Below are 17,907 nucleotides of genomic sequence, written 5' to 3'. Positions count from 1 at the left end.
AACATGCAGCCATTGTCGGCAAGAGGAAAACATCAAAACAGACTCAAAATTGGTGACAGGCTAGGGTTATTTTTAGACTGACAACTTTCTGTATTTGCGGGAAGTGTACTTATGCACAGACATACAGGCGTAGTCCCAGGATAACTCCCAGCCATCGCTGTGTTCCCCCGGCAAAGGTGAGATGCCCTCAGCTACTCGGGTGGCACCCACCGCGCTGGCCGCGGATGCTGGAAGTGTGCGGTGGCAGGGCAGGTCCCTGCTGGGATTGTCTGCACCTTGCACCCCGCGGCCAGCGTTCTGGTGTGGCAGTGACCAGTCCCACCGATGCTGACGAGGTGTCCGCATCCTTGGCTGGCCTTGGAAAGGGCTAACGAGTCGAAGGTGGGACACTGATAGCACCTTGGAGAAGGAGGAGGGTGCAGGCAGCCTGCGCTCGCTAAGGCTGTTGCAATAGGTGTTCAGCTTGGAAAAAGACAAACGTCTTCCCTTTCTGTGGGCTGTACGTCCCTCTTCCTGGTGAGACCCGAGCCGTACGCACGCCGGGGAGGCAGCTACAACCTGTGAGAGGTCTTTGCAGAAAAGCTCTTTCCTAAGAGGGTAAGACTGATAGCTAAAGATACAGTTAAGAGGTGCACCATCCTCCCCCACGTCATGTTGCGGCTTGTGCTATGTGTGCATCAGATCTGACAAAAAGTAGTGCCTCTTTTTATCCAGCAGGCTCGACAGAACAACAATAACGGACATTCAGTTATATCTCTGCTAAACATATCCTTTTTTATTGCTTTTCACGAGTTCAAAGCATTAGCATAAAACAATCGAGCAGGTTGTTTTTCCTAAGAGAGCGAGTGCCTGTTTACAAACTCATTTTATTTTCACAATATTCCATTGTTATTTATTTCAGACAGAAAGCTGTCAGATTAATGCACTCCCTCACGCAGGACAGCTTGCTTTATTGCCTGTTATTAAGACATAACATATATAACCTGACAGGCACTGCCCACGTCTGCATTCCACCACTGAAAGGCAAATTAAGTAGAAAATGGAGATCTCCAGTATTTCTTAGGGCTAAAGTGATATTAGTTTTTAACTCATTTTGTATTCATGGAGGATCCTGTATGTTTGCGACATATTCAACAGAGTAAACCGTCCAAGGAAAAAGGTTGTGTGTGGGTTTTTTTGTTTGTTTTGTTTTTTAATTCTTATAACCAGTTACCTCTGAGAAATTCAAACTTCAGAAGCACAGGAGGAATCATCAAGACCCCTCATACGGATTTGTCAGGAAAGAATGAAAACCCCACACTACTCAGGTGGCAGAAGAAACCCTTTAGAACGCAGATCTTGGGGACAGAGCAGTGCAGCTTTACACCTGTCCCTAAACTAACCCCCAAACCAGCCCTCACCCTCCAGAATTCCAAATCCCACACCACAGCACTCCCGTATCGCCTTCCAGCGAATGCTGTTCCAAGCTCCAGAGGCGGCACACACAGTTGCAAACATTTTTTTTTTTTCAAGTTGTATCAAATTCCTTTTCCCGTGGCGTGTGGACCCAGCCGGTGGCAGGACTCGCGTCGCCTTTCTCCTTTGCAGTGACAGTTTGAATTAAGTGTCCAAAAAGCCCCACTGAGTCGCACCGACAGCTCCCAGAGAAGCCCCCTGGACGCTCCCGTGGGACAATGCCTACCTGCCGTGGGGAGCCGGGCTGAGGTGCTCGCCTTCCCCGCTCCCGCCTGCCCCTCCTCTGCCCAGCTTTTGGCTTTGCTCTGGCAGCCTTCAGCATTACGGAATAGCTTGGAGGAATACAGCTGGTTTTGGATAGGGTATTGAAAATATAGTATACAATAGTGTTTTCCTAAAAACGATGACTAAAGCCTACTATTCTTACTGGATTTTAAATAACAGCAATTGTAAGTGATAAAAGCGCTGCCTATTTTTGGTGCAAGTACAGGTGAAGGTAGAATGGCAGAAATACTTTCCCCCTCATCCACAGTTCCCGTCACACAAATAATGTTATTCAAGTTTTTCATTATCACTGATTTTGTTCTTTCTTGTTGTTTTTTTTTTTCTCCCCAGGACTGAACTGCTAACCACAGGAGCTGCTCCGGAAAAGCCTGCAGGAGGTGGGCTGGCTCAGGGACCCCTCACCCTCCCCCAGTACTGGCTCTTCACGTTTTCTTCCTATGCTTTCCCAACAGCAACTTACTTTTTTCGAACTCTTCCTGGAGAATCAGGTCAGTTTTATTACCCCAAACACACACTAATACTGAGATGAGGAACAAACAGAAGAACATTTAAAGGAAGGTGAATCTGAGCACTGGGGGAAACAGAGCAGGTGCCACCTACAACTATCTGAAAGGGAAAACCTGATTTACTCAAGGAAAACTGTAAGCGTGTTGGGATTACTGTTAACCCTTACTGCAGCACCATTACATAGGTAGAAGCCATGCTTTAAAAACTTAAAATACATAGTTCTGGTTTGCTTGTGTTTGCAGGGAGAAAGGTTTAGTGCTGGAAAGCTGCAGCGTGTAAGGAACAGGCAATTTGCAGGGGAAAACAGGCCATGAAATTTAATGCTAAGTGGCGATATACTAAATAAATTATCATAAAGAAGTAACTCTTCTTCAATATAATTACACGATTTATTTATTTATTTTAAATTTCAGAGGAGAGGAAACAGCCTAATTAGACAGATGGGGAAAGGCACATGGCTTTTTGTCCATCGTGCTGCAAACCTGTGGGCAGAGGTAGAGCTCGGAAGCTCAAGCACAACTGTGGGTCCCTGCCCCACGCATGTTGACTCCTCTGGGGCAAAACTGGGACGTATTTATGTCCTTACTCCTCTCTTCCCTCCTGCCCTGCTATCTGTAGAAGCAGGCCTGGTATATAGGTTGGGGTTTTATTCTTTTGGCAGCAAAGCTACTGCAAAGGAAACATCTACCTACCCTGCCAAGAAGTGCCCGTTAGCAGAAGTCTCTTGAAGGTGCAGTAAATCCTCATATGTGCAAATATAAAATACGAAGAAGCAATAATACTTTGAAATATTCTAGTATCCCTCAATGTAATAAATATTTTATTAGAGTAATAGAAAAAGATGCATACAGATAACCATAGGATACACACACAACTGAAAGTTTAAGGATAAATTTCAAACTTTTCAATATGAAACAAGGTACTCTGTACATATCTCATGGAGATATATAACTAGAAATTAAATAATACAATGTAATCGCATGAAAATGGCAATACAGGAACATGAACTAGAATTCTGTGAAACAAGAATAGAAAGAGTCACCCTTTGTTGCATGAAACATAACTATATACTTACTAGTAACACCTGTTTCTCCATCTCCCACCCGCCCCCCCCCCCCCATTTGCAGTGTCTGAAAACATCACTGGTTAGCCACATTGAAAAGCAACTAGCCATTTATAACTATATATGTACAGTATATACAGATCTTGCTTACTTCAACAGTTAGCACGTATTTCCATCTGGATGTGATACTAATAAGGTATTTTGATATTTGAATGCATATCAAGGTATTTTTTTCTACAGTGCTACCTTAATTTCATTAATCCTGGTTCTCTCCCTTAATAGTTCTGTGTGTTGTAGTAATACTGTGAGATTAAAAAAGAAAAAAAAATCTTTAAAAGGATATGCTTTATGTCACATGAACACTTGCTCTACCATGTATGTAGGTAGCTCTCTAAAAGGTGTCTAAAAGGCTGGATTGACTCAATTCACAATATAGAAGTCAAATGTACCAGGTTTAATGTATCTTTAATATATTGCTCTGACAGAAAGCATAGGTTTCTCTATAATAGCAAGCCTGAAGTGTCTTTGTGTAATTCTTATTATAACCTATAGTATTGCCATAAACTTACCAGAATCATATGACAGTAATGGGGGTACACTGGAGTGACAGACCAGGTGAAATAGTTTTGAATTGGCTGAAAAGCAGCAGGAAGGAGAGTTAACACGGAATTAAAGGTGAGTTTACAGTGTGCAGTGTGGCAGACAAAAGGGCGAGTTAATTTGGGGCTGCATATTTGGAAGCACCACATCACCGGGTCAGGAGGGGGTAGTAGTCCCTTTTCATAAGGCCGTGGTGCAACTGCATTTCAATAATGCTTACAACTGGGCCCTTTTTTACTGAACCACACTGACAGGAGTTCAAAGAAGGGCAATAAAAATGATGGTGGGAGAATCTGGTTATGAATAAAGAACGTGGTTAAGAAATATAAGGTGGGGATATAAGGAAATTAACTTCAAAATCTATTGATGGAGAGGAAGGTTAGGTACTTGAAAAGGTACGTAAACCTAGGCTGTGATAAAACAGAGAGCCTTCGAGACACAGCTGTGAAATTATTTCTTAAGAGTAGCAGTGGAAGCTGTGCCTCTTGGACACCACAGTGTGGACTGTGCAAAACTAACGTCCATACTGTGACTTTTCTCCAGCTTTGATTTCTGTTTAGATTTAGAGTAACCTCTGTGAAGGGCATCAGAAAAACTGATCCAAACCTACTGGATTATGACATTGTTTAAAGAACGGCCGCTTGGCCAACATGTTAACGTCTGATCGAAACGCCATGTCTCCCGATTTCATCCTGTATGTACAATGATGTTACCACAACAATGCAGAACATACCCCAGACACTTCAGTCTCACTGCAAAACTGGACTTTCTCACTGGACTAAGCTCTTCCTTGTAACTCTGATCCTAGTGCCATTGCTCTCCCTCTTCCTTACATTGCATCTGAAGTATGTAGTATGTAAACTCCTTTGGTTCAAGTATTAAGGCATTTTAGATTCCTTTTTAAAGGATTTGCTAAACTTTACACGGTATTTTTACTTCAACCTACAGTGAAATACAAAGAATTTAAAAACACGTCAGGATAGAAGAAAAACATGCATTAACCACTGCAGTTTTTTTTTTAAAAAGCACTTTTCTGTAATAACCGATTCTATCTTTTTTTTTCCTCAGCAAATGAGAATGTATCATCACAACACTGAATTAAGGGCCAAGGAAAATACTGTTGGTAAGAAGCTGGATACACTGAAGATATTAAAGGCTGATGGACCAGAACCTCTGGCATCCATACCTGTGACAAATGAAAAAGGTCAGGATTAAATGAAAGCATGAGTGTCTGCTGCACCAAATTATTACCCTTCCTAGATGCTGAACAAAAATTACTATAAATTTTTATTTCTGAGAAGCAATGAAAACATACAAAAATAGAGTAAATATTTTAAAACTAGAGAACTGCCTTGCAAAATGCCGAAACGGTACAAATGGTCATTCCTTTCAAGGCAATAATACAAAGAAAAAAAAAGAGGAGAAAAAGTTAAAAAAAAAAATCTCCTGTTTTTAATGCCAATTTACATGGTAATTTACCAGTTCAATAGAATGAAGTTTGTCGTGCATAACAGCATGAAAACTGTTAATTGCTTTTCCTTTTACTACCTTATTACCATACAACATACAAGTATTAATTCTTTTTTTCTCCCCGTCAATAAAGACTCAACTCCTGCAAAGACAAGCTGTGACAACTGCCGGGTGTCAACTGCAAACTTAGTGATGATTCACCACACCAAGGCTGAGACGTGTATCCCTGTACCATGGTCGGTATAAAGGAGGTTCTAGTATGGGTTGGGGACCCTACGTAAGCACGTGACAAAATCATAGTGATTCAGCTTCAACTTACTAGCTAGTCTGGGAATCAGGATCTGATCGCTGCTAGTGCCATCTCCACCATCAGTTGTTGCTTTTACTTGTATAATGTAATCTTCGTTAAACTGGAGCAGAAGTTCAGCTGTTGTCTTGTCCGTGTTCAGCACATTCATGCTGGTCTGACTGCTGGTCCTGTACAAAACCTGCAACACCAGTAAACAGCTGAAGAGTGTCATTTCTTCCACTAGGACCTGCCCTGCAATTTTTATTTGTGTTTCTCAGAAACAAGGTTTCAGTCTTTAAAAAGATGGGACAACAGAAAAAATCTGATTTTTGGTGAATATTCTAGGGCAGAATTACATTTAAAGAAAGAAGGTAAAATCAATCAAACTCTTTTATTCCACCTTTAATCTAATATGGCACAATGTATAATGATAACAGATGAATAATATATTCTGTTATCTTAACAATGTGTTGTTTGATAAATTACCCCACCGATTGGAATGTCTCATTATCTAGATCAGCTTCTTATGCCAACATGTAGTTTGGGAAGTAAAGAACTAATCAACATTACAGACAATGTTGGAAGATATTCTGCAAGTGCTGAACGATTGTTCTGTCATGAAACTTAACTGCAATGGTGTCCTAGGTTTTAAGAACGGGAGCTACATCTGAACGCCAGAGCCCTCTGCTCAATACCATCGGACAAGAGAAGGGATTTAAGAGCAACATCAGGCTCTCTCCTGTCCTGAAGGCTTGATGAGCCCAACGGCTTCCCCAGCACCAGGGGCGAGGCTAGGCGCAGAGAGAGGTATGTCCTGGCAGAGTTTAAAAAAAACATGGATCCAATGTATTCACCTGGCAGAGTTCCACAAATTTGACAAGCAGGGGAGTTTCCCACTGCAAATAACAGCAACTCCCCCAGAATAATGGCAATAATAATGAAATGGAAAAAAAAATAAATAATGCAAAGCCACGGGAATTACACACACTGGTGCCCTGGAGACACGCTCCCCAATGCTCTTGGAGGGCTGCAGCCGCGTGGCTCGGCTCCACAGCACCTGCCCTAGGGCTCCTCAGCATCCAGCATCAGCTGTTGGCTCTTCCATTCCCGGCAAGCCGACTTTGTTAACCGTACTGCGCTTGCCTTCTGGGGCCAACCTGACCCCTAAGTGCTTTCCTTCCGTAAAATTAACCAGCTTTATCAAAGTTCTTCTTATCCTTGTGTACTTAACAATGTCTGCTCTTCACAGGGGACCCTGGAATTGTTGTGGGAGATGGGAGCGTACAGTCCGACACACCACACAGTACGCTTTCAGGGCAGCTCCCCTCTATGGAACTAGGTGGCTTATCCTACGTCCACAGGTATTTCTTGCCAATACAACTCAGAACACGGCACAGTCAGACCTTCAGTGCGTATCTTTTATGCAGGAACATATCGTGTGGGATCCGGCTGTACGCAGCTCATCAGGAACACCCTCAGCTGTGCTCTTAACCACACTTCAGACATATGACATACTTAAATACTTGTACATTTTTGTGCCAATCAGATTTAGAGTAGCAATGTGATTTCTAACTTTAGATGTAGCAATTGAGACAATGAGCATGTCCTACAGTAGGTAAGAAGAAAAAGGTTAAAGAGTATCAGTTTGATATATGTGGTACTAATAAATACACCTGGCCAGCAAATGAAACCACCCATCGATTAAATCTTGGGTTGTTTGGTTTCTTTCAAAATGTTATACATTTGGGTTAGAGTTACACATTTCTATACAGTAAGTGTTACGTACATCTGGGTGAGAGCCCAAGAGCTGGCAGCACAGCTCCCCAGCTGTGTTTGCATGAGGAGGACAAGGCGTTTAGTGTACCATTGATGGTAAAAGGACCATGGTTTATGAGACGTTGTCAGAATATGATTTAACATCTTTTGACAAAGGAGACACTACTGAAATGCTTTAGATGTGGTACTGTGCATCCTCTGAACTTGCTGCCTTGCAGATAAGACAGCAAAAAGCGAACTGTGGATTGTTTTCAGATACTTTTCTGGTCTGTTTTCACTTACCTTATACCCAATCACCTCGGACTCATTCTCCATAGCTCTTACTTCCTCCCAGCTGAGGATTACTCTAGAGTCAGTGACATTCCACACAACATTTCCTGGTGGTTGACTGGGTGCTTCAAATAAATAATAAAAGCACGACTTAAATCACTAATGCCAGTTAAATTAATTCTACAGTAGGAAATTCAGGTAACTGACTGTCATTACATGTCAGATGCAAAAGCAACTCAAATGCAGCCTTGTTTGTACACTGCATGGCTCAGAGACTAAATTTGAAAAACAGAAGGAAGGAAAAATAGATGGCACGTAAATGGTATTTCTGAAGTTGCATTATCTGTTGATGGACCTTCATCAAATACAGCCAGGCATGAGCTTACGTCTTAGGACGTGGGTGATCAATTAGAACAAACCTTAATGAAAGCAATGACGTTAACAATTTCTGGTTTTAGTATATTGCCAAGAATAAGCAAATAGTTTCTAATAGATTGTTTTTTAGATACAGCCTTAGTGAATATCCAAATCTATGTATGCTGATTTACTTTAACATCTCTGTAATGTAAAAATATTTGATGGGGTTTTTTTGTTGTTCTTTTAACTCGAATGGTGACTTTGAAATGCAGTTTGTACCATTTCTGTATCTGCAGCTGGAACAACAGTGGGCTTTGGACAAGTAAATCATTGGGTGGTTTTGCTCCTTAACAATCTGAGACTGTTTTTTTTTTTCAAAAGGAGCTGTATGCTTTAATATACCTTGAAACTGCCAAGGTTCCAGGGAAGGCGAAGGTATGTACAAACCTCTTAAGATGCCTCAAATTGGTTTCCCAGAAATGGGTCACACAGTGACACAATCAATGATTAAAATCTTTTCTAAATGTGTTAAGGAAAACAATTTACTGCTGCTGTCACCTAGTGGAGGCAACTGCTGCTTAGGTGGACCATGCTATGCTTTGAAGCTGAAGGTTCCAGTACTGAACACTGACAGTGGTTTTAAGCACACGCACAGGAATGTTGATGTGGTTTTTTTCTCCTCTTATTTTTAAACTCTTTCATGCAGGTAGCTCCCTACCTTCTTTCCATGAGCAGTCAGATCAAACCCCACCTGATTATACTTCTTAAAGCAGACACAAAAATGTAGGAGCGAGACTTAAAAGAATTATTCTCGAGTCAAACAACCACTCACAGGTATTTCTTTGGCAGTGTTTGCCTGGTTGTATATACTAAATAGGATTTAACCTGATGCGCTAATAGCTACCTTTTGTAAATGTAAGAGATTATTTTACTCCTGAGAATTAAGTATTACAGCATACATGAATAGTTTTCACACTGAGATATTAAAGCTAAATTTCAAAAGAAATGAGTCATTCTTTTAAATCCACAAAATATTAATATGACATCTAAAAAAAGGCGTAATTATATACAAAAACTGTAAGCCTTTATCTATCAGTTGAGTTATAGAAGTGATTCAGCTCCAAATCACTTCAGATACCAAAACCTCCAGTCATCTTCCATGTTCAGAACTGCAAAACTTGATTTGTAATAGGTCAGATCCTGAACCGCCACATCACATAAGCACGTGTCCAGTGCTAAGTGTGCAAAGAGCTACACTGATTTCGCAGAGACATACTGGTACTTCTCTGAATTAGAACCAATGGACAGGACATTTGGTTGTATTTTAAGACGTTCAAGATATGAAATAATTGTAACAACTTGCCTTATTAAACTTATATAACTTCCCCAGTTATTCGCCATTTTATATAGCAGTATTTTATAAAACAAAATTACACTTGTTATTTTGGTCTATGAACATGAATAGTTTAAAATATAAAGCCAAAGATACTTTAATAGTCAAAGGCAAATAATTTTCAGTCTTGAAATATACTGCCAACTGAACTTAAGTATTTGTATTTCTTGTTACAGCTAGTAGTTACTAAGAAGTCTCTTGTAGGTCATGTGGGTGAATGTAAATGCGATGTGCGCAGAAATCCTTTGCAGTGAAAAGACACACCAATCAAAAATATTTGAGCTAAGGTAGAAATAGGGTTTGATTAAAATTTACACATTTGAATGAAAAATCAGTTTCTATTGCAGCAGTACAGAGAATTATGTGTCTTGGTCAATTCAACTAGTAGTTCGCAAAATCCTTCAGATTGACTTTATGCTGTACTGCAGTGTTTTTGCTCTCTTTATTCACCAGCAAGACACATGGACATAATGCATTTAATTTTTCTTTTTATAGTTATTTGAAATAGCAGTGATCCTGACTAAGGCTCTGATGCAGATCCGGTTCAAATCAGTGGGATGAGGTCCTTGCCCAGTTCTCACTCACATCCCAAAGGCAAGTGGTCACTAGAACAGGACTGAAAAATCACTGAGCTGGCCAGGCTGCCACAAGCTCTAGTCAGCAGCCAGTAGTCGCAAAGATGGTTAATTAGAGAAAACTATTTATCACGTCAGGTACAGGTTACAGACAGGGAGTTACTTCAGAGCAGTTGATGCATGGCAACTATGCATCCAAGTAGCTGAACTCCAGCAAATTTTATCCGAGTTGGTTCAGTCAGTGATGGTGACACTAATTTTTGCATACAATCATTTCTGATAAACTAGCTTATTTTGTAATATTGATGATGTGACTGCTTTTGGTAAAGGATGTTATCAACTATGCCAGGGAATCTGACCTTTCAGACAGATTTAATTGTACATTCTTGCAAGTGTGAAAGAAATACTTCAAGACTGATGACCCCGGTTCTGAGTTGTGTTACAATGCAAGAGCACACTAAAAATATTTCTGTTAGTAGAAAAATTAGCGTGGCCTTTGACAATCTGTTATCCAGCTTAATTTCTCCTTAATAGTAAAGTGGCCTCTTGTGCAATTTTTTCAAGAGAAAACAATGGACATGAAGGATTGTTTTGCATGAACTGTATGAGGATCACTGCACTTCAAAAGCCATGCTCTACAGAACTTACAAATACGTTATAAAACCCTGAAAATACTCAACAAGTCTCTGTTTTTTTCCTTCCAAATAACAGAAATTTTTCTTCTGAAGTTCTTCCTGTCACTAGAAGAATAATAAAGGTTTTGTGCAGAAATTAGATACCTATCTTCAGCTGCACCGGCATAGCTGTGTTTTACTGAGGCAGCAGAGGGTAGGAAGGGCAGACCTGCACTCAGTGTACCTGTGTAACTCACTCCTCCAGTCCTGTAGGAAAATCTGGGTCACTCATGCATACTGCGATTCCCAGTAACACGCCTAGTTTTCACTTCCCTGCAAGTGCTAACAGACCATTATGTCTCTCCCCACTTTAAATTCAAGATACTTACGTGTCTTTTTCGTGGTAGCATTTACTGTGGCACTGAAGGGACCTGCTCCAGCACTGTTGTAAGCACGGACAGCTGTGTAGTATGCCAAGTTGCTCTTCAAACCTGTTATTCTTACTGATGTCTCATTCCCTGCAGCTTTTACTCTGTTTGAAGATTCTTCTTTTTCACCGTTGTTCCAGTACCTAACCTAGTAAATATAAACCACAACCATTTAAAATCTTGCATGAAAAGGACTGTTCACCCAAGGCACTGCATCTGACTCCTTGAAGTGCAGTTTTTCCCTCAGCTGAAAAAGGTAGAAATACGTTAAAGTTTCAAAAATATGTTTACTGTGTTAAAAATAATAAATAATTCTTACCCATCTGCTTTTCAGGCTTGCTGCTCTTTTTAATGTGATTGTAGGAAAAAGGAAACTGAAATACTAGATCTTGCTTGAATTAAAAAATGACAAGAGGAAAACCATTACTTCACGTAAAAAGTAAAGAAGTTAAACTCAGACAAATGTACCTTATAAAATAGTTTCTTTGGAAGTAAATGTAATTCTGAGAAAATGTCAGTTTGAAAATACTGTCAGACAGACACATGACTATCAGCACAGGAAGCAAACCACAATTTCATTCTGTGCTCTTTGTTTTCAGAGAAGCTTAGAAGATAATATTCTTCTTCTGGGTGTAGGTGGGGCAGAAAAAAAGCAAGATACGTGGTAATTCCACGCTGCTGTCCTGCAGCCTGCATGATCCTTCTGGCTCATGGCCCTTTACAAATGGCAGCGTATTTTAAATGAGCTTACCTCGTAGCCCAGTAACCTTCCACTACTCATCTTCCATGGAATGGCCATCCAGGAGACCTCAATGACCGAGGATGACAGACTTGTCGCAGACACACCGGAGGGTGCTATGCTAGGCTCTGTATTCAGAAAGCAATAAATGAGAGATGATCAGCAGCACTGCCGACTGTGGAGATAAGCATGTCCACATTCACAGCGATCTCCTTCCTAATAGGTGTTGCAACATTCTCTGATGAAACATCTCATGTTAACTATCTGGAGGTAGCTCAATCACATACCTTCTTCAGCTGAAAAAACTGTGGTTACTGAACTAAATGGCCCTTCTCCTTTATTGTTATAGACACCAACTTTGACTTCATATGGTGAAAAGGGCAAGATGCTTTCATTCCTGAAGACGTATCTTGGTGTGTCAGGAGAGGTCACCACAGTCTGTATCCATGTTGTGGTGCCAAAGGGGCGGAAAGCAACAACATAGCCGAATCCTTCTCCGTTTTGTAATTCTTCAGGGATGGGCTGTGAGAAAAGCAGCAGACGACAAAGTCCGTGATGCTACATGCAGCACTGGACACGTTTTGCAGGGAGGAGGTACTGACAGCCTAATGTACACTATTCTGGTACTGTACTTGGGATCTTTCCATCAGCAAATTAACTCTGGCACAGCAGAACAAAGTGTGTTCCTTTGAATCTACTTTAAGGTTTGCACTTCAAGAAAAGAACAACTTTCAGATATATTCCTTGTTTTCCGCTAAGTATACTGTTTTAAGATACTTCAGTAAATACTTTTTTTTTTGATTTCACAATCCACGGTTCATAAAATCTAATTATAAAATTATAGAGCACAATACTGCCTTTGTGCAGTGGCTTACACCTTCCTCTGATGTGATTACCATTAGATAACCACACAGAGTAGTCAATAGAACATTAACATTTTTTACCTCATTAAAAAGGGGATATATAATGCATTATCTGATTGTTTCTTTTGGCTAGCACATGCATCCAGAGTTAATGATAGGAAAGCAAGAACTGCAAATTTGCACTGAAAAGCATAATTCTTCAGCTCAACCTTTAAGTGATACCCCCTCCCCCGCCCTCCTGCCCCCTTTTAGCGTTAACATTTGTTCGAATGCAGAAATAATCTCAGACCAACTAACTGCACTGCCCACTGATTGCCATCTAGCACAGCGACACATGAAAGGGAAGGCAAACATGCACAGCTCACGTGACAGCATGTGACCAAGCACACAGACATCCTAGATGAGAAGCTGCTGGAGCCAGGGAAATTCATCTTTTATGCGTTTGAATGAAAATGATCATTCTGTGAAGAAAACTGCCAGAAAACTTACATCCCATGTTATGACCAGTTCAGACCTGCTGCCTCCTCCCCCACTGACTTCAGATGGGGGAATTTCGGGAACTGTGAAAAGGAAATGTAGAGCTGTCTACACCGTGAAGATACAAGAGATGACATCACCTAATCTTAACCTCATGCTCCGAAGCTGACCTGGCTGCATTCATATTGCTTTTGCAAATCAAGGTACATGCTTTCGAGGCAGGGTGGGCAGTCCTGCAAAGCCCCAGCCCTGTCCTGCGGTCACCTTGCTGCTTTCCATCATTGGGGCAGGCTGAGGTTTTTCTGAGCGCTTCAAGAACCTCACTAGCTCGCAGCCTACGACGTGTATGCTACTGCCTATGAACTTCTAAAAATGGGAAGCATGCTTCAGTTTTTTAATAGGGTTAACTTATGCAGATGTAGTGGGCAATGGCCTTACTCCAAATAAACTCCTGGGGTTTTAACCGATGCGTTCTGAGCCACATGCTTGTTACACGGAAGGTGTACACGGATCAAACGCTAGGAATGAAAACACCCTGTCAAAATTAACTTCTTTCCATCCGTTAATACCTTCAGACTTTGCAGCACTGCCTGAACTGACAGGCTCTGGCATACTAAATACAGTTTAAACATATTTAGATGTTATGCATTGCTGAACAGCACAGAAGCAATACAAACTGTCCCACGGCTAAGCAGAAAAATCGTAAACAGACTAGTTATAAGCTTTTACATTCAATGGCAATTCCAAGCTTGTTTGCAAAGAGCCAAGGATAAGAACGCTCCTTTTTCGGTTCAAGATTCTTGAATTAAAAACAAATAGAAGAACCCACTAACCTGCCTCTTCAGTTCTTACTTTTTCTGAGGGTAAACTAGGTTCTCCACCTCCTATTTTGTTACTGGCAACTACACGAAATTCATATTCAACCCAAGGATTTAAATCCACTACTGTGGTTGTGAATGTTTTTCCATCAATCACATCTGGAACTATTAGAAATAAAGGGGAAAAAAAAAAAGGAAACTTAGAACATGGTGTCCCTGGCCAAAAACGTTTCAACAGAGTCTGTACCAAGAATTGTGGTTTACCTGTTGTAACTCGCTGCCAGCCAACTGAAAAAGGTGTTCTTGCTTGTATGGTGTAAGTGGTTACTGGGCTGTGATTATCCGTGCCTTCTTGCCAGGAGATCTGAGCTGTGGTATCGGTTATTTCATCCACTTTCACATGTTCAGGGGGCCCAGGTGAGCCTAGAATCAGATTGAAAAATACACTGTGTTTTGTAAAGCCAGTGCTCTGGAAACCACTAACATAGCAGTATGGATTCCCATTTTATCAGCGCTGTGGGAGGAAGGAAACAATTCAGCCTGGAATAAGAACACTTGTAATTACTGTTTTACATTCACTAAACTTAACTCTGATAATCTGATTCTGAAATACTCTGAACTGCAGCACAGACAGGGTTTTGTTTTTTTTTTCCAAGAAATTTTTATTCAGCATGATCCTCTATCTTTCCAATGCCTTTTACTTTAGTCGTCAATGTCCTCTTTAATCTACTAACACATCTCACTAGCCTGCCAATTTGTTACCTACAGCTGTTTTACTGTACAATGCACTGTAGCAATTTTTCAGCACAACATCTGAACAGCAACTCAGTCAGGCGAGCTTGCTGTTGCGTGTTGGAAAATCCTGGTCCTGGGCACCTGGCAAAAATGCTGGGCTTCATCTCATCTGCACCAGCAAAGGGGGGTGAAATTAGTAACATTACATTGACAATTATAAAGTATCTGGCGTATTTTAAAATACATTGAATGAGTGTTGCTCACATCACATGCTTTCTTAAATGAAAGCTTTTCTCTCGATATAAATGTAGCTGTATCACCAGCAAAGAGAGCTGCAGTTCTGGCTTAACTGTGAGCATCCCTGCTTCGAATTAAAAGGAGTAAGCCTGCCTTACATGCTTTAAACTTCCAGCATGTCCCTAGGACAAAGCCTCTCCTAGGCTCTGACTCGCTCACAACTGCCAGTTCAGAGTTCCCTCTCATCAGTGACTTGAAAGACTGTCAGTGAGAAAAGATGTGCAGTCAATATTATATCCCCCAGCTCTTAATTCCTCTGGGAAAAATTAGGCTTCATCCAAAAACTGAGCTGTAATTCTCCCTAACTGCAAGGCAGAATGACATAATTCAAGTCACAGTCATTCACCACATACTGCAATAACAAATTGGTTTTGTAATCTACAACATCAGTTGTTTCTGTCATCTACAATATAAAAAAGTTAGAAAATATGATTCATGGTAACTGAAGCTGAAATTTACCTCGTACGATAAGGTCCGCTGCAGATGCTACGCTATCCACTTCTGTCTTCACCATACAAACATATTTTCCACTATGTTTCAGCTGGATGTTTCTGATCATTAAATCTCCTGATGCACTCTGTTGAAATATGAAGTTCTTATTAACATAAATGTACCACCTTGTAATTTACTATCAAGATTGTATTTTTAAATGGAAAAGAAATCACCCAAAACTGTTGGGAGATAAAAAGTGGCTCAAAAATTGCATTGGCAGACAGCCTGCAGGGTAGCAAGTTATTACCCATCAGCTGCTCCATAGTAATTGTCTGTAAGCATTTTCCTAATAAACACGAGGTAGTGTCCCTCTTCTACAGGAGAAGGAACTGCAACATGGTTAGCTCGTACTGGGAACATACCTCCTGACTGCTATTAGGAACCATGGAGAAAGTCCACGCCCTGTGACCAACCATTTGTCTCAAAGCCCTAAGGAAGAAAAAAACCCAGCTTTCTATGGCCATTAACCAATTCGACTTCTAGACAAAATTTGTAAGTCTAGTTATCGCAGGGTTTTAAGGAGGACAAATGTCTAAATGACGAAGCTGGATTTGGTCTATTCTGCAGGTTATTGCAAGGTTGTACATTTCTGCTAAACTCCCCATTTTACAAGTCTATGTTCTATTCTTTGTTCTTCACTGAGTATCTAATCTTTGGTCATTTTATTTCCCCACTGGTCTTGCTAACATCATAGCAAGTAGTTGACCACCTGGATCAAGGGAAACATACCTAAAACTTGAGTGATAACTCGAACTTCGTTATCACCTTAGGGCTCCTGTATACTATTTGTTTTCTACATTACTGAGTAGAGAACTTGATACTAAACCTTTGGTAGCCAGCAACACTTGAAAAATTCTCTTCGTGTCAGCTGAATTATGGCTTTAACCCTGTTCACATCATATTTTTGAGGTGAAAAATGTTTGTCAGATTTCCATTTTTAAAAGTTTTTATTTAAAAAAAAATATCTGAAGCAGCAGCATTCCATTTGAGGACCGAACACTATTTTGCGGGTATTTTCAGCTACTCTGGCCACATGACTAATTCTTGGGTGTGCAGCAGTTTGGGAGAAAGGGGAAGAGATGATTCTGGAGTTTATTTTAGTCTTAGGAAAAAAAAATTACCAACCTTTCCAACAGTTCCATTATTTTTCTTTGTTTCACAGTCACACCCATTATTTCAGCATTACAATGTCCTGCTTCTTTGTTCAACACAAGCTGAAAACAATTCTGCCTGATTCCCATCCCTGTGTGTAAAACACAATGCCTACTCTTCTGTGAGAGCACAGATGTAAGCATTTGCAGGACAATTCAGTGCTGATTGCCTACAGGACATTAAAAGTTGAGTTGAAGACAATCTAAAACTCAACCTACATGATTGAAAGTAGGATATTCAGGCAATGACCGACAACAGCAATGCATGCTCACAAGCAAATCATGTTCTAAACAAAACTTGTTTTAGCAAACTAAATTTAAAACATCTCGACAAAGGGGACTGTCAAACAGAATTTTACTTGAAATGAAATCCACCAAAATATCAACACTGGATTTAAATTATTTGTGGGTATCTGGGGAAGAATCCCAGAGTACTAGGGAAAACACAGAAACCTGCAGCAGCAAAAAGCTCCAGTGTAGGAGGGCACCCTCACCTCCCATGGCTCCACAGACCATCAGAAGCATCCACATTCTCGCCTTGTCAGATTAAATCTTTGTCAGCATGGACAAGTCCAGGTGACAGTAAGATCACCGTCCTTTCTCCACACTACACAGAATAAAATAAAGGGCAGGCCACGCAGTACGAACAGCTGCTGAAATTGCTTTTCCTAACAACCTCAGCCGTTGCTGGGCTCTACAAGGTGACACCCCGAACAGTTTAGAGACAGTCTGTTCAAAATTTTGGAATCTGCTTGGTTTGCCATACTCTTTGTATAAATCACACAAAAAAAGCAAAAAAATAAAAAAAATATGGAGCAGTAACACAGTGTTACATCCTGTATTTTTCTAACCATCTGGAAGACCAGGTGGTGATCCCATAACATTCCCACTAACTACCACACGTTGGAGACCTCAGGCATGCATGACAGGAACTTCCAAGACATCACTACACAGAAATCTATCCAGTGAAACATTATTTTCCTTTTGCCATGTTTACGACCAAGAAAGCTGAAGTTATTTTTGCACAGATATTTTCGTTTGACAAATACACACTGCAACTACTGGAAGGCTTAGAGCGTATTTATGCTTATTTACGTGCCATGACCCGCACGTAACTCCAGATGAAATTACTCCACTGACCTTAATGCGATACAAGTGCATAAAATATTTTCATGCATCTCTTGGCAACCTATGAAGTTTTCTGCTAACAAGCTTCACAATCCCTCTTTACGCAATTAAGAGTTTAAAAAACC

General features: G+C 40.6%; 1 protein-coding gene and 1 long non-coding RNA gene across 5 annotated transcripts in view; one reads left to right on the top strand and one right to left on the bottom strand.

Moving 5' to 3' along the window:
• Window positions 1–494: 494 nt before the first annotated feature.
• On the top strand, window positions 495–8,507 carry LOC121087637. Of its 3 annotated transcripts, none has more exons than XR_005827686.1 (5): window positions 495–597; window positions 2,071–2,228; window positions 4,979–5,114; window positions 5,514–5,600; window positions 6,315–7,694. It is a non-coding gene; the product is annotated as an uncharacterized LOC121087637 (long non-coding RNA). The 3 variants fall into 3 exon arrangements; XR_005827688.1 differs by lacking the exon at window positions 495–597 and adding an exon at window positions 8,454–8,507 and having other exon boundaries at window positions 777–2,228; window positions 6,315–7,030; XR_005827687.1 differs by lacking the exon at window positions 495–597 and having other exon boundaries at window positions 777–2,228; window positions 6,315–6,476; window positions 6,919–7,694.
• Window positions 3,048–17,907, bottom strand: part of CNTN3 (contactin 3) — a 109,271-nt gene continuing 94,411 nt past the window's right edge. Inside the window, exons 12-21 of one of the 2 annotated variants that reach the window (XM_040592903.1) lie at window positions 15,471–15,588; window positions 14,244–14,402; window positions 13,995–14,144; window positions 13,174–13,244; window positions 12,109–12,343; window positions 11,834–11,949; window positions 11,044–11,230; window positions 7,728–7,840; window positions 5,700–5,868; window positions 3,048–5,096 (exon numbers count right to left, since the gene is read on the bottom strand). In XM_040592903.1, the coding sequence (XP_040448837.1) occupies window positions 4,996–5,096; window positions 5,700–5,868; window positions 7,728–7,840; window positions 11,044–11,230; window positions 11,834–11,949; window positions 12,109–12,343; window positions 13,174–13,244; window positions 13,995–14,144; window positions 14,244–14,402; window positions 15,471–15,588 (1,419 nt within the window). In that variant the 3' untranslated portion in view covers window positions 3,048–4,995. The remainder of the gene's footprint in view (window positions 5,097–5,699; window positions 5,869–7,727; window positions 7,841–11,043; window positions 11,231–11,833; window positions 11,950–12,108; window positions 12,344–13,173; window positions 13,245–13,994; window positions 14,145–14,243; window positions 14,403–15,470; window positions 15,589–17,907) is intronic. The other variant, XM_040592904.1, reaches the window with a different exon arrangement.

The sequence above is a fragment of the Falco naumanni genome, chromosome 4 (genome assembly GCF_017639655.2).
Source record: "Falco naumanni isolate bFalNau1 chromosome 4, bFalNau1.pat, whole genome shotgun sequence".
NCBI lineage: Eukaryota > Metazoa > Chordata > Aves > Falconiformes > Falconidae > Falco > Falco naumanni.
This window is presented reverse-complemented; position numbering and strand designations above follow the sequence as displayed.